The sequence below is a fragment of the Colobus angolensis genome, unplaced genomic scaffold (genome assembly GCF_000951035.1).
Source record: "Colobus angolensis palliatus isolate OR3802 unplaced genomic scaffold, Cang.pa_1.0 Scaffold394, whole genome shotgun sequence".
In the NCBI taxonomy this organism is placed as follows: domain Eukaryota; kingdom Metazoa; phylum Chordata; class Mammalia; order Primates; family Cercopithecidae; genus Colobus; species Colobus angolensis.
In genome coordinates, this window is record NW_012117310.1 from 745,309 (window position 1) to 761,792 (window position 16,484).

A 16,484-nucleotide genomic window follows, 5' to 3' on the forward strand; every position below is an offset into this window, starting at 1 on the left:
AAAAAGCAGGTATGTTATTTTGAAACTCGAATAAATTGGTAATACTTAGCAGCAAGATTTCCAAATGAAAATTCATCATAGTTCATTTCTGGAAAGGGACAATATAAAGGGCTCATAGTAGTACTTTTATTTACTTAAAATATTAAGACTTATTTGTGATTGCATTTACATTTTGATGTACCCTACATATTTACACCAATTTGCGGAGAGATTTATAGACAACATTTGGAAGCTTTTAATTTAGCACCTTTGTAGCTAAACACTTTGTGGTTTATTTGAAAGTTTATGAAGTATTCATAAGGATTTTGTTTTTCCTTTTTAAAGATAACTTTACTTTGGCAGACTGATGGATTTTCCTGGGGAGCTTATTTCAAGATGCTAATTAGGATGTTATTGATTAATTTTAGGATAATAGAGTTGGCTAGGCTGCCTGAAGTTTTCTCAACTATTTTTGAAATTGTTCATTTCCAAATGATCTTAATGAGCTTTGAGTTTGGTTTTTATGATGAGTCTCATAATGTACTAAAAATATGTGCTGTGTAAAAATATACTCTCTCTCTCTATATATATACACATATACATACACACTCATATATATCATTTGGGAGAAAATAAAATGTTTCTTTTAGAAAAAGCTTTTGAAATTATTTCATTGTGTGTTTTCATAGTGCCTGGCACATTGGAGGTGTTTCCTTAGTAATTGGATTGCCATATTTGTCTCCAGTTGGTGTGGTGTTGACACAATTAGAGTCTGTTTAGGTTAAGTGAGAGGGAAAGAAAACCAACATTGAGCACCTTCTCTGAGCCATGTACTTTTTACAGGTGCTTTATATTAGTACATCATAGACAAACTGTAATATTGATCTAATGTTCCATTCATATAAGCTTTTAAAGTTGCATTATTAAAAATAATATTTTTTGATACTGAATTATAATCCTGTCAGTTTTTTGAGAGTGAAACAATATCTTTAGTAAGGTCCCTGTAGAAGATACAGTTTATTTTGTTATTAGTATAAAACCCCAAAGACAGATTCTTTTGAGTGAAAACATGTTTCTGTTCCTAAATTCTCAGGATTTTTGTGAAGAATTAGTATTTTCTGTCATCCAATACTGTGAGAGTGTATTGACTCTCTTTACTATGGATGATAAGCTGCAGGAAGTTAATGCTAAAGTTAATGTTCATGTTTAGTACCCATTTTGTTTTGGGTTCTCTATAGAATTAACTGCCGCCTCCTTATCCCTTTTCTGTTTTCCGACTTCTTAAACTGGTATGTTATTTATATGTCTTTATGTTACTCACAGTCTTCATAGGGTTAGAGATGATGTGAGTTATATAAATAGTGACTCAAATTAAGCAGTCATTAATATACATTCTCAAAAATGTGCATATTTTAAATTAGACAACTAAACCATTAATTGTAGGAAAAGCACAAGCAAAAAGAAGAAAGTAAAAATTGCATATGTCTGCATGCAAAGCTGGTTCTTTCAATGTGTATAAGCTGATAGCTTTTAAAAGTAGCTGCACAAACTGTTTTATAACTTTTTTCCCACTTGCTACATTATAAACAATTTTTCCATTTCGGTATAATTTTTAATGACCAAATGGTATTTCACTGTAAGGGATCCTGTGGATTAATTAACTGGTTTCCTGTTCTTGGATATTTATGTTATTTCCAGCTTTTGTCATTATGAATAGCACTGTAGTAAATATTCTTAAAAGCTAAATCTTTGTGTACATCTTTGTTTCTTTAGAATAAATCACAAGAAATGAAATTGCATTATCTGTCAAAGCTTTACATTTTAAAAGCTTTTGGTTTGTCTTTCCTAAATTTGCACTATAAAAAAATGATATTTCAATTTACACTCCTGAGCAGCAGAGTGTGCGTTTATCCCTTTCCCTGAGCACATGAATGCTGATTATCTTTTATTTAATACTGTAATTGTCAGATGCCAGAGGTAGCATATCAAAAATAATTTGTGTTGCATATCACTCAGGCATATTGGGGATGGTAGGGAGGTTAAATGATATTTCATTGATTGTTGAGGTTAATTTGCTTGATGTGGTTGGATAGGTGAGTAGACCTTTCTTGCTGAATGTTACAAATTTGAATATTTGGTTGAAGAGAGAAACCTTTTCACTTCAAAGAATATTATCATTTACTTGGTTTGCTCAGGTCAGTTTCAGAATGAACTAAGAATTCAGTTGTCAGATTTATTCTTATCATATATATATGGACTGCCTAGCTAATTTTGTAATATATGATTTTATGTAATGATTTCTAGATTAAGTAGGTTTTGATAATTTTTAAAATTAAAACTTAATGACCAAAAGGTAGGCAAAGAAAGTTTATTCGTTTCTTCCTTTTTTTCCTGCCATTTTCTCTCTGGATCATCAAAAATTGTGAAGAGTCTGAAATTTTATTCTACTTGCAAATTAATAAACTAGGCTGTTACTATTTCATGGATGCTGGTAGAAGACACAGACTTCATATTCTTAGCACTGTAACTTGTTAAGTGTAAACCAGTTCCCTTGTCATTACTGAGCTTTTCTTTTTTCTTTTCTTTTTTTTTTTTTTTTTTGAGGTGGAGTCACCCTCTGTTGCCTGGGCTGGAGTGCAATGGTGTGATCTTGGCTCAGTGCAACCTCCGCCTCCTGGGTTCAGCAGGTTCAAGTGATCCTCCTGCCTCAGCATCCTGAATAGTTGGGATTACAGACTCCCACCACCACACCCAGCTAATTTTTGTATTTTGAGTAGAGACGGGGTTTCACCATGTTGGTCAGGCTGGTCTCAAACTTCTGACCTCAGGTGATCCACCCACCTTGGCCTCCCAAAGTGCTGGGATTATAGGTGTGAGCCACCGTGCCCAGCCTACTGAGCTTTTCTTACACAGTCATCAGTTTTCTTACTTAGTCATCAGTTCAGATCAGCAAGGACAAGTAAGACTTTAAAGTAATCATCTAGTTAAGGTCACATTAATTATGATCAGAGGTAGAGTAAGAAAAGGTCAAATGGCATAAAGTATCCAAGGGATCAAAATACCTCTTTAAGGTTGGCAAGGGAGGAAAAAATTGGGTCTTAGATTTCAACAGGCACAACGGGAACAGTGTGTGTCCAGGAATGGAAAAGAAATATCATGAGCAATGCCATGAGAGTAGGAAAGCACAGGGCAGGTGAAAGGAACAGTAGATTGTCTGGCTTGGTTTAACCGGATTTTTCAGTATGGTGGTTTGTTTGTTTCTAATGCACCCAGGGAATAATGAGTGCCTATGGAGCACATGCTTTGGGTAACCATTTATCTGGGTAACCAGTATTACTCTCTTGGCTGGAAGTGGAGGGGTGTTCTCTTCATTTGAAACTGGCCTAGGTCTGGCAAGGCCTCTATATTGTTCATATCTAAGAACCCTTAACATTATCAATTATCACCTGCTGGGTGATTTTTTCCGGGAGGGGGATTGGATTGGAGGTAAAAAAGAACCAACCTGTGGTGGCATACAGCTTCCAGCAGAAAGAAAAAATAATATACTAGTAGGAAACCATTTTTGGGCCACCTTGCCCAGCAGGAAACTATTTTTGAAACCTGCCAAACACCTGATTATTTGATAGTGTCTTTATATTTAAATACTACCTTTTTTTGTGTGATCTCAGGCAGCATGGGGGTTAATAGCATCTTATCACTTGAAACTTTGAAAGATAATTATATATTCTGATTATACATGCTTTGCTTGTTTTATAATATTGAGCTACCTATTTGATTAAGGCCATTTAACAGCAATTAGAATAACCTGCCAACTAAAGAAGAACTTTTTATTTCACAATTTAACCAGTGCTAGTTACTTAATTCCAAGTTGTGATTATTTATATCATACATATTGCATGTCTTATGTGTATATACATATTTAGCATTAATGATAAAATGCCTGGTAGATGAGAATGAGTGTTTTTCTCCCCGTTTATAGTTGTTTTTAAATAATGAATGAATCCAGTGAGTTACAAGGAAAGTTTTGCTAAAATCATATGCATAGTTTTGTCTATGGAGACCCATAGCTTTTAAAGCTTCAGAGGGACTCTAGGAGATTTGCTTTCGTCTTTGGGGTTTAGATACAGGAATTGCTATGCAGGAGTCATGATCAAGTAAATTGCGAAGTTGGGCTCCAAGCCCAAACATGTTTCATCTAGTTCAGTGCGCTTTCCACTATGCAGTACTACCTCTCTGGTTTCCAGTGGTTGGAAACTTCTTAAGATAATCATATTTCATATAGGTAGGCCCTCACAGAAGTAATTAGATATTGGAGTAATTAAGTTTTAGATACTGGCCCAAACGCTTCTGTAGGTCCAGAGTTACCCCGAGCTGTTTTCAACTCCCTGGGCCTAGTGCTGTTTTGACCAGCAGCATATTTTCAGAAACCGCTCTGATAAGCAAGATTCTCCCCAGCAGCTTCTGATGATGTGAGCTTATAGTGCCAACAGCATTCATCTAAAGATACTGATAACTCTTTGTTATTTTTTGAAATCCATCTATCACTGTGTGTGTGTTTTGGGGGCTGGAAGCACTGGGAATTTTGGATCTCTGTGAGGATGCCAAAACATCTGTTCCCTTTATGTTTGTTAGGATGTGATTAGAGTGCTAAATCAAAATGTGGAACAAGAACAAAATAATTCATTACAACCATCCCTAAGATTTTTCATTTTGACGCTCTAATATAAAAAGCATTACTTTGAAATTTTTGTACGGATTTAGTTATAGAGATTTCTTATGAGTATTAAAGTAAATTATAGAATAAAAAGCAAAAGACTGGCAGCTTTCCCCCCTGTATTTACTGCTTTACTTTGCATTTAAATAACTTTCAGAAGACAACATTCTCTTATTGTGTGCTTCAAACTTATAAAGGCTGCTTATATTAATTTCTGGATTTATACTGTTCTTTGAAAATGACCTCAACTTATATTTTATAATCAAGACTCAGATGTTGCTGGTTTTAATAAGCTAGTTTCATCATTTTTTATTTTAACCAGGTAGGTTGGTTGAGATGGTTAATAGTAGAAATGGAAGGTGCCAAGTGTTACTGTGAACTGACAGTGATAAGAGATGGGAAATCAGATTTGTGGATTTTGTGAAAGTGTTAATCAAAATTGGATTAAGGAGTGAATTGTGGTGTTTGAATGTGAAGCATAATGGAAATGCTGTGAGCTTCTTGCATAGAACATCCAGTTTGTTCATATTCTCCAAATCCTTCCTCCTAGGATATTTGTTTACCTTTTGTGATCACCACATGTATTAGATATGTATGTTGTCTCTGTTATAGAGTTTATGGATTTTTTTTTAAATTAGGATGCTTAAAATTTCCTTTTTTTTCTGTGTATTTCTTGGGATATTTTCCAAAGATTATATGCCTATTTTATCTTTTCCCCTCACTTTATAATCCTTGCTAAATAAATTGATGCTACTAGCTTTCAGTTGTAGTGTAGCAGTGGAAAATAGCTTTAGAACACAGAGAAATATTTGTTAATTAAATTGCGATTTCTTATCTATTTTTAAAAAAATTTCAAGACGTGTTATTTAGCTCTTGGGGTGTCTTACTATGTGAATATTTTGTAAATTGATTCAATCAAGACTTTCATTGCTATTTTCCATATGTGATGTGAACATAGAACTGGGTTATAGTATGGTGCTCCTCTGCTATGATATTCCTAGTATTATGCCAAATGAGTCTCCCCTTAGCCTGAACTGAGTTTCAATGTAGGTATTTAGTAATCAATGAATGACTTCAACCAGTGATGAAACAGGAAGATACAGGTATCTCTAACACGTTTATGAAAGGCGAAACTGAGAACCAGAGTAGTTTATTATCTAAAGCATGTGACTGGTAAGTTGTAGAACTAGTGCCAGCTGGAATCCAGGGATTCCAATTCTTAATTTAGGTCTCTTTCCATTATGCCCTGCAGATGTGAAGAACTGATGTTTGGGTGGAACACTCAGGTTCCTCTTCTTAGCCTGCCTTTTATTTTTTGATTACTTGTGTAATTATTTGCTTATTCTCTGGCTTCATTGAATCTCTTTGGTTATGATTCATTTATGTCTTTGTAATAAAATTCTCTATTTGAAATTTGGAGGTGATTTTTATAAAGTAGAAAATACTGGGCGGCAGTCTTGATTCTCTTTTGGCCAGCGGTTTTTAGGTCCGTCAGTACTGCACTGCAAGAATGGCAGATTTTGGGATCTCTGCTGGCCAGTTTGTGGCGGTGGTCTGGGATAAGGCATCCTCAGTGGAGGCTCTGAAACGTCTGGTGGATAAGCTTCAAGTATTAACTGGCAATGAGGGCCGCAGGTCTGTGGAAAACATCAACCAGCTGTTGCAGTCTGCTCACAAAGAATCCAGCTTTGACATTATTTTGTCGGGTTTAGTCCTGGGAAGCACCACTCTGGACAGTGCTGAAATTATGACTGAAATCGCCCGGATCCTTCGGCCTGGTGAATGTCTTTTTCTGAAAGAGCCAGTAGAGACAGCTGTAGATAACAATAGCAAAGTGAAGACAGCATCTAAGCTGTGTTCAGCCCTGACTCTTTCTGGTCTTATGGAAGTGAAAGAGCTGCAGTAGGAGCCCCTAACCCCTGAGGAAGTACTGTCTGTTTGAGAATATCTTGGTCATGAAAGTGACCGCCTGCTGTTTGTTCAGATCACAGGCAAAAAACCAAACTTTGAAGTGAGTTCTTCTAGTCAGCTTAAGCTTTCCATCACCAAGAAGTCTTCTCCTTCAGTGAAGCCTGCTGTGGACCCTGCTGCTGCCAAGCTATGGACCCTCTCAGCCAACGATATGGAGGACGACAGCATGGATCTCATTGACTCAGATGAGCTGCTGGATCCAAAAGATTTGAAGAAGCCAGATCTGACTTCCCTGTGGGCTGCTTCTTGTGGAGAAGGAAAAAAGAGGAAGGCCTGCAAGAACTACACCTGGGGCCTTGCTGAAGAACTGGAAAAAGAGAAGTCGAGGGAACAGATAAGCTCCCAACCCAAGTCGACTTGTTGAAACTGCTACCTGGGCGATGCCTTCCGCTGTGCCAGCTGCCCCTACCTTGGGATACCAGGCTTCAAACCTGGGGAAAAGATGCTTCTGAGTGATAGCAATCTTCACGATGCCGAGGAGGGACTTGACATGGGACTCATCTGCTCCTCCAGCCAACTCCTGTCCCTCACATCCCACCACGGTGGCTCCTCCCACCTCCTCTGGATTTGTTCACTCTGAGATCCATTTGCAGAGTGGGTGCTTAGCAGACAGAGTGAAGCTGGCTGGGTGGGCGCAGTGGTGTATAGTGCTGCTGTGTATCAAAAGACCAAGGTATTATGGGGTCCAGTTACTCAGAATGGGATGGGTTTCTTCACCTCATGTTAAGAGAAGGAAGTGTGTCCTGAAGAAGCCTTTCTTCTGATTTAAAATGCTGACCAGAACACTCTTGAGCCCAGGCATCCTTGAGCATTTACACTCTGTGACAGAGCTCCAGACCCCTGCCCCGAGTCTCATCTCAGCAATGCTGCCACCTGCTTGTCTTTCAGAGTTGTTAGTTTATTCCATTCTTTGTGACACAAGCCAAGTGTCTCACCACCTCCTCAGGGCACCAGAGGACTCACTCACTGGTTGCTGTGATGATATCCAGTGTCCCTCTGCTCCCTTCCACCCCCAACCACATTTTACTGTAGCATTGCATCTGTCTCCTGTTGTCATTTCTATTAACCTTCAGGTATTAAACTTGCTGCATATCTTGAAAAAAAAAAAAAGAGAAAATACTAGTAGCAAATGATTTTAGTTATATGATGTTAAAAGGATGAGAAGCATTTGTCACTGTGAGAATTGACACCAGTTGGTTGCATGGCATAATAGAAAGGGGCTCAATTTTAAAATGAAATAACTCTTTTAACTTATTACCAGTATAACCTTCAGAGATTAACATAGCTGGCCTTAAATTTATTGAAAACATTGTTTTTGTTTTTTTTTTAATCTACCCCACTTACCTTTTTTCCTTAAACTATTTATTGTATATGTATTTAATAAAATGGTCTTTACATTTGTTCCTATTTTAGAATATAAACAGGCAAGAATCATCTTGTTTGCTGGTGCTGCATATATCATAGTCTTATGTTTGTACATGTGAATATATTTGAAGATAATAAATTTGGGTTCTTTTGGGAGATGTTTAGGTATGTGCAGTGGTTTAGCTAGATCTCTGGATTATTTACACTTGAATCAGTTCAGTGAGAAGAAAGCCTTGCTATAGCTTCACTATGTAACTTTAACTTTTTTTGAAAAAAAGATTCACATAAACATCTGTGTGTGTATATCTCATCCAAACCCATTAAATTTCAGCAAATCTTCAAGAGATAACATAATGAAGGACCCCTTTTGTTTCAAATAAATAGGCAGATAATGAGCTGGACAGTGGTTGAGTGGAGAATAGAAGATAGTAGGTCTAAGTTTTAATTTTCTGGTTTGTTAAACTGTGACAAGTATAATAGAAATTAATTATAGGACTATAACACAATTATTTGTACAGTCATAATTTTTCTTTGGGAAAAAATTTGACTAACACTGCCTTTCTCTTATCTACCAGAAAGAATGTTGGGCTATACTAAGATTAAATTTGTTTGCATAATATATAAATTTATGCAAAGTTTGGCTAATAAAAGTTAGAAATACTGACTTGTACAGGAGTACCTTTATTTGGGTGTGTGATTGCTGAGTTGCAGCCCAGAACTTTTTGGGATTTTTGTTTTGCCTTGTTCTTGGAAAAGGTTTTTAGTCTTTTCCTGATCCTGTGCATTAGTATTGGCTTTCGTCATATGTGTATGGTATAAGAGGTATGTCAGGTATAATTATGTGCTCAGACTAAACCAAGTGTATTAGTCTGTTCTCACGCTGCTAATAAAGGCACACCCAAGACTGGGTCATTTATAAATGAAAGACGTTTAATTGACTCACAGTTCCACATGGCTGGGGAGGCCTTATAATCATGGCGGAAGGCAAATGAGGAGCAAAGTCTCATCTTACCTGGTGCCGGCAAGAGGGCTTGTGCAGGGGAACTCTCACTTATAAAACCATCAGATCTCATGAGACTTATTCACTATCACGAGAACAGTATGCGGGAAACTGCCCCACCCTTGACACATGGGGATTATTACAATGCAAGGTGAGATTTGAGTGGGGACAGACACAGCCAAACCATATCATCAAGGGAAAACATTAAGACTGGCTCATTGTAAGGGTAGCAATTATAAAAGTAAATGTGAGAAATGACCCAAAATTGTTTTTCACAACTGTAAAGTACTCTTTTGTATGTATGAATAATGTTATACCAATCTCCTGTCTTTGGACATTTAAATATATTTCAGTGTTTTGCAATTACAAATAATCCTTTAAGAAATAACATGGTGCATATGTTTTTTCACATTGTTTGAGGTATACCTTCAGTATAAATTCCCAAAAGTAGAATTGCTGGGTTGAAGAAAAAATACACATGTAGATTTTGTTAGATCGTGACAAATTTCCCTCCTTGGGATTGTACTATTTTGCCTCAGTAATGTATGCAAGTGCCTGTTTCATCACAGCCTTGCCAACAGAGCGTATATGATGTCAAAGATAAAGCAAGATACTAGTTAAAGTGTTGAGGACAGGTTTTAATCAGAAGATATTATTGTAATAGGGAAAATAGTCCAGTGTGAACTGACTCAACTTTGATTCATACAATGGTGACTGGGCATTTCTTAAAGGGAAAATGAGGGAAGGGGTTGAGCAGGGGCTTAGTGGAGTCAGAAAAGTGAACATTTACAAAAAGTGAGAAGGGAGTTAGTCCATGTGAAACCCATTTGTATTTGCTAACTGATGTTTATGGAAGTTAGGCTCCTACCCTCTCACAGAGACTGCGGAACAGGGGCCCTATCTTCAGATGTTGGAACAAACAGTACATTTTTTTTTTCAAGTACCTTGGCAACCTTGAGTTTTTTTCAGGCTGGCACTTCAAGGGGGGGCGGAAGTCATCCTAGGGGTGTGACTTGAGTCATTAGAGACTCTGTTAGGTGTTTCGTCCAAGTTTTTTTAGGCCATGGTTAAGAAGATAGCTGAGGGGAACCTCACTAGAGTTTCGTTAAGGAGAGAATGTTTGTCAGTGCTCAGCTTTAAGATTGAGATTGGTGAGAATCTTTGGGATTGGTGAGAATTTGCATCTTATTGTAGTTTTAATTTATATTTGTCCTATTACAAGTAAAGTTGAACATGCTTTTCTATGTTGAAGGGCCATTTTTATGTCTCTGTTTATGAAGTATGTTCATGTGTATTTTTTCTCATTTTTTTTGATAGGAGTTTTAGTCTTTTTTTTTTCCCCAACTTTTAAGAATTCTATATAAATGTGGAATATCAGCTCTTTATTGTGAATATATGTTATGAATATTTTACAGAGTTGTCATTTGTCTTTTGACCTCACATATGGTGTTTTTCTGCTATATAAATTGTTTATTTTCTATATAGTAAAATCAAATGTTACTTTTATTGCTTGTAAATTTTGTGTTGTAATTAGAAAGTCTTTTTCTATATCAGTGTTAGACATTGATTCGTGTTTTCTTCTAGTATAGTTTTATTTTTGACATTTAAATATCTTATTCATTTGGAGTTTATTCTTATGTATTCTTGAGGAATATGTCTAATTTTGTCTTTTTCCAGCTAACTATACAGTTTTCCCAACACGATTTGTGAAGAAAAGACTATCTTCATCTAAGTGATGTGAGATGCCATCTTTATCATATACCAGATTTTTATATGAGACCAGATCTTTTTCTGTACTTTTTTATTGGTATCTCAGTAAATTTATAAATTTACTCGGGAAGAATTGACATCTTGATGATGTTGAGACATCCTAACCGAGAATAAGGGATTTCTTTCCATTTGTTCAAGTCTGTTTTTATGTCTCTTGGGAATATTTCATGGTTTTCTTCTTGGTTTTCAATCATTTCTTATTAAATTCCTAAAAATTCTCTCTTTTGTTATTTTAAATGAGGGTTTTTCATTCAGTATCTCTTCTAAATGCTTATTTGTATACCATTGTATACCAATGCCATTGGTTTGGGCATGTACATTTTATAACTTGCTTCCTTGCTGAATTCTTTTATGGTTTGAATTAGTTTTATTATTGGTTCTCTAGGAATTTCTGGGCATATTTTTATGTCATTAGCAGATATAGTTTTATTTTTTCTTGTCCTATTCTTTTGCCTCTGTTTTCTGTAATCTAATTGCATTGGCTTATACTTCTGAATCGTTGTTAAATACCAGCCCATCTGCTGTGAATCAAACAAAGAAATTATTGAATTAGCAAGTGTTCTCATAAATAGCAGTGTAAACAGTTAAATAGTAATGGAGATAATGGGCATCATTTGTGTGTGTGTGTGTGAGACCACAGTGGTGGTGCCTTAGAGTTTTCTCATATTAAGGAAATACCTATTCATTCTTATTTCCTCATATGTTTTTGTTAGGATTGGGTTTTGAATTTTCTTAAAGCCCACTTTGAGAAATTTTTTTTAAATTAGCATCTATTGAGATAATCACTTGATTTTTCTCCTGAGATCTATTAATAGAGCAAATTATATTAATAGATTTTGTAAGATTAAGCCATTCTAACATTCTTGGCATAAACCCAACAGTCTGTTTCCAGAGCTTAATTTCTTTATTTTAGTACTTTCTAGTTTAGTTTCAAAGATTTGATATACTTAACATGGAAGTGTAGTAAATCATGTAAGTTAGTATTTTTATTACTTGCCAAAACAATGTTTTGGTGAATGAGTGTAGAGGGAGAGATCATTATGGGAAGAAAATGCCTTTTGAAAGAGCAAGGACCACTACTAACTGTGACATCATGAGCATCAACCATACCATGGCAGTACTTGCCATAGCCTATTTCTACTAGCTGTTTATCTTGGGGAGTTTACTTACACCAGAGTCTTCACCTTTCAATATTTCATCAGCATAAGTTGTAGTCAGTTGATCACAAACTAAAGAAATGCTAGAAAATCTCAAATGATGGAGCAATTGCTGCATTATGACAAATGGGAAGCCTGCAAAATAAAATAAAATAAAAGGGCAGAATGTCAAGTTGGTTGTTTTTACAAAGGGAAACAAAATTCATATACTTCCATTAGGGAGAGGATTTGAGTTCATATATTGTTTCATAACCTTGTTTATGTTAGAAGTTATTTTAAAATGTTATTGTCAGACATAGAGTATCCCATATGATTTAAAAATCTTAGAGATTGTCAAAGATATTTACTTAGTTTACACAAATGAAATGATAGAGTTGTAAATCCAACCTCCTTTTTGCAAGTTGCGACTGAGGTCCAGGCTATGTAAAGCTGTATTTGCCTGTTTAGGATCTTGTCTTTCAAAAAATGCATTTGGGGATGTTTACACTGCTATTTATGGGACCAATTGCTATTTCAGTAATTTCTTTATGGTTCTATAACTACAGATTGATTCACAGCTTATGGGCTGATATTCTTAATGTGTACAAAATAGCCATGTTGAGATGGGAAGTATTTAAAAAATTTTTTTCTCACCATTGAGTTTTCTCTTTAGATATGTCGGTTGAAGAAATTTTCTTAGTTCTTTCTAATTTTTGAATATATTTGATTAATAACATATTTTATTATAACTGTGTTAGAGTAAACATAATAAATTGAAAGTTGTCTCTTCTCATTTTCTTTAGCATGTTACACCAGACAGCTATATTCCATGCCTTGCAGACCTGTGCAAAGCGCTGTGGGAAGTTATGCTCAGCTATTATAGGACTATGGAATGGCACGAAAAGCATGACAACGAGGATACTGCTTCAGCTTCTGGTAGGAAAATATTTTTATTTTATTTTAAGAATTGAACTATAAATATCCCACATTACTGGAGTAAGAAGAAAGGAAAGGGGCAGGAATGCCTTTGGGATTTCAAGGATTACAGTGACCATAGGCTAAATATTGAGCAAATAAAGTGATTCAGCTACTTCAAATGTTCTATTACGTTTGGAGAGTAACTGGGCCAAAGGACTTTTTAAGTGGCACATAGTGCCAGTTTACAGAAGTGTGTGCTGATGGCTTTAGGACTGAATTTAGTTTATTATTAGTTACAAACTAGATAAGACATTGGTCTGTCTAAATTTACTGTGAAATTAATGCTAGATGGTCAATATTAATCTATTTGGCCAATTTTCAAGTTGCAGTAATAAAGCTAGGTTCTAAGAATCAATAATTATATTGATACTTTCCTTCCTGAAAATGAAGCAAGACTAGAATTCCATTTTAAAAATGATGTCTTAAAATATTAATCTTTGGATGGAAAATATAACTTTAAATGACTTTGGTATAGTCAGCTAAATAATAAAGAACAAGTCTTTGAAAAATTATTGTATTTATTAATCATTCTATTTAAATTGCTTCATTTGTATAATTAGATATCTTAAGTGATTATCCTTGAACAGTAGCTGAGATTAAATATTCAGAATACTTATAAAAACAGTAAATGATTTTATCAGCGTTTTGTTTAATACGGACAAAATAAATTATACTGCACATCTTTTTTTTTTTTTGTATTACATACAATTTATTGTAGCTATTCAATCAAATTAGTAACTTCCAGTTTCTTAGGTGCTTATTTTCTGTTGTTGGGTGAGTGGACAACACACCCAAATCTCACTGTTTGATTAAACGTTTTGGTAGTTTAGAAGGCATTAGTTTAATCTTGGTCTTGACTTACAAAGCTTGTAAATATAGAAAACAAAATAAGAGGAAAATTATATGAATGGATTTTTATCCATTTAGAAGTATTATTGGGGAGAGTAAAGGAAGGGAGAGAAAGAGGAGAAGGCAGAGAGAAGGATGGACACATAGCCAGGATTCCAGGTCAGACTATTTTTACCCAAAACTTATACTCTTACCCTGTACTACCTCTGGGACCATGGGCTCTGCAATCTGAGAGGCCTGGCTTCAAGTTTTCACTTCCGTTTACCAAAGGTGAGAACTTGAAGACACTGCTTATTTTTTCCACTCTTCAGTTTGCTCCTAAAAATGATCAGTTAAGAAGCAAAGCAAAACCAAACCAAACACTTTTAAAGAGTAGTAACACAAGTACCCTGCAGGGTCGTTGTAGAGTTTGGACAGCATGTAAGGGACTTACATTGGTGGTGGTTAATATGATGAAAGGAAATGGATCAAGAGATAATATAATAATAGTGAAATACCTGGAGCCTGTTAAGACATATTTGCTTTTCTAGTACATTATTCAAGGAGAAACCAAAGAAAAAGTTTGGAATAGAATTAACACATATTTTAGATATCAGAATTTAGGTGAATGTTATCTATTTATTCATCATGGTAAAGCTTGCTTTTTGCTTTAGGCCGATAGTTTACATTCACTGGAGTACTGAGTCAAACTTAAAACTCTATTTGATCCTTATTACCCAGCTCTCTTTGCTAAAATTTCTTCACCCTAATATGTATGTTTTATGGCACTATCAAGTGCTCAAGCAGTCAGCTGGTAGTATCTAGGACTGTAAAAAGTTATTTGTTCACCTGAAATTAATCATATTATATTCAGGAATAAAATTGTAGAAATTAGTAAATTGAAAATTACTCTTCATGAAACTTCATAAAACTGAAGAGGACTCTAGACTTTATCTGCTGTATCTCTTTAATGATAATATTTGATATTGTTTGGTAACCTAATACTTTAATGTTCTAAGATAAAGCTCTAAAGCTCTAGTTCAGGTGCACTGCTTTAGGCTGCTGGATCCCTAACAGCCATACCATGCGTGTAATAATAAGGCTTATGTTTTAGGAGTGCTCAGAGGCAAACTAGTCTTGTATCTATGTATCTGAGGCCTGGCATTTCCAAGGACCTTTTACTAGTTATCAGTGGACACCTTCCCAACCTGAGATAAGATGATAACATACTTGCTTAGGTGTTCTGCACAGGATATTCACACAAAAACTTCATCTTTTTAATATAAATGTGTATGTGTATTTTTCAGTTGTCTTTGGGGGAGATTGGAGGCAGATCACTGATCTTACCTATTAAACTAGACATTGTTAAATTATTTATCTAGAGGAGATAAAACTATTATTCATCATGAAAAATATAAAATATATGCATTATCACCTCACTGCCTGAGCTGTTAATGTAGACTGCCCTCTTAGCATGCATGTTAATTGATAATTTGGTTAATTGGTCCTGTAATGCCCTTCTCGCAGCCTTTTACATGGTCTTGCAGTAGGCAGTATTAAGAACCTGGTCTTTGGGCCCACACTGACTCAGGTAGAATCCCAGCCTCAGTCACATATGATCTCAGTGGTCTTAGGTATAGTTAGCATTTCATAGTTTAAGTTTATTTATCTTACCAAATGGGTTTACTTCTAACACCTATTGTTTGACATTGTTTTGATTGTATAAATATCAAACATACTTTCTGTATCTTACATAGACTTATAATGTATGAGAGGCCAAATAGAAAATATTTGGAAAACAAATACAAATTGGATTAAATCTAAAAATATTTATGTCTTTTATTTTCAGAAGGGAGTAATATGATAGGTACTGAAGAAACTAATTTTGATCGTGGCTACATAAAAAAGAAATTAGAACATGGACTTACACGAATATGGCAGGTTTGGTTTTTTTAATATTATTTTTTTCACAGAAGCAATATAAATGTCATGTCAAAGTTGTTTTAGAAATTCAGTTTTAAGTTTTCTATATGTGTATTCTTTGCAGATTTAATCATATGTTTCTGTTTGGAATTAGGCTATCATTTAATTTCTGTAATGTATTTGATGATTGTATTTGCACTCTAAGTGGCAGGAAAAAAAAAGATTTTTAATTTGAAAATCTCCATTGGAAATATTCATATATGCCTTGAGTACGTTTTTTGTTTTAGAGGCCTAGAGAATTTCCATTATCGTAAAGAAATGTATGTTTTCTCAGTGAGATGTTCTGTTTATTTTTATTTCATTTTTCTATGTTTTCTTAATTTTTTTTTTTCTGTTAATTTTAGAAAAGGAGTAACTAAGTAGGTAGCATACTTAGGTCAGATTATAGCTCAGAATGAACAATTTGTTTTTTTTTCTCAGTCAGTGATCTTTGTGCCTTGAGGGAATCTTACATGCTTATTGGCTGAATATATCTGGTTTTAGCCCATTTGGGCTCCTATAACAAAATATTCTAGACTGGATAGTTTATAAACGCAGAAGTTTATTTCTCAGAATTCTAAAGGCTGGAAGTCAGAGAACAGGGTACTAGTGTTGTTGGAAGGGGCTGCTTCCTGGTTCATAGACATTGTCTTGCTATATCCTCAAATAGTGGAAGGGATGAGGGAGTCCTCTGGGGTCCCTTCTATAGGGGAACTAATGCCATTAATGATGGCTCTACCTTCTTGATTTAATCACCTCACAAAGTCCCCACTTTCTAATA

At 35.1% G+C, this 16,484-nt stretch overlaps 1 protein-coding gene and 1 pseudogene across 3 annotated transcripts in view; both read left to right on the top strand.

Moving 5' to 3' along the window:
- CCDC132 (coiled-coil domain containing 132) overlaps positions 1-16,484 on the top strand; it is a 121,384-nt gene that overhangs the window by 46,434 nt on the left and 58,466 nt on the right. For both annotated transcript variants that reach the window (XM_011955061.1, XM_011955060.1), the window contains 2 exons: positions 12,739-12,871; positions 15,591-15,682. In XM_011955061.1, coding sequence (XP_011810451.1) covers positions 12,739-12,871; positions 15,591-15,682 — 225 coding nt within the window. The remainder of the gene's footprint in view (positions 1-12,738; positions 12,872-15,590; positions 15,683-16,484) is intronic.
- Positions 6,147-7,244, top strand: LOC105521067 (annotated as a pseudogene). Its single transcript, XR_001003213.1, has one exon. The product of XR_001003213.1 is annotated as an anamorsin pseudogene (transcript).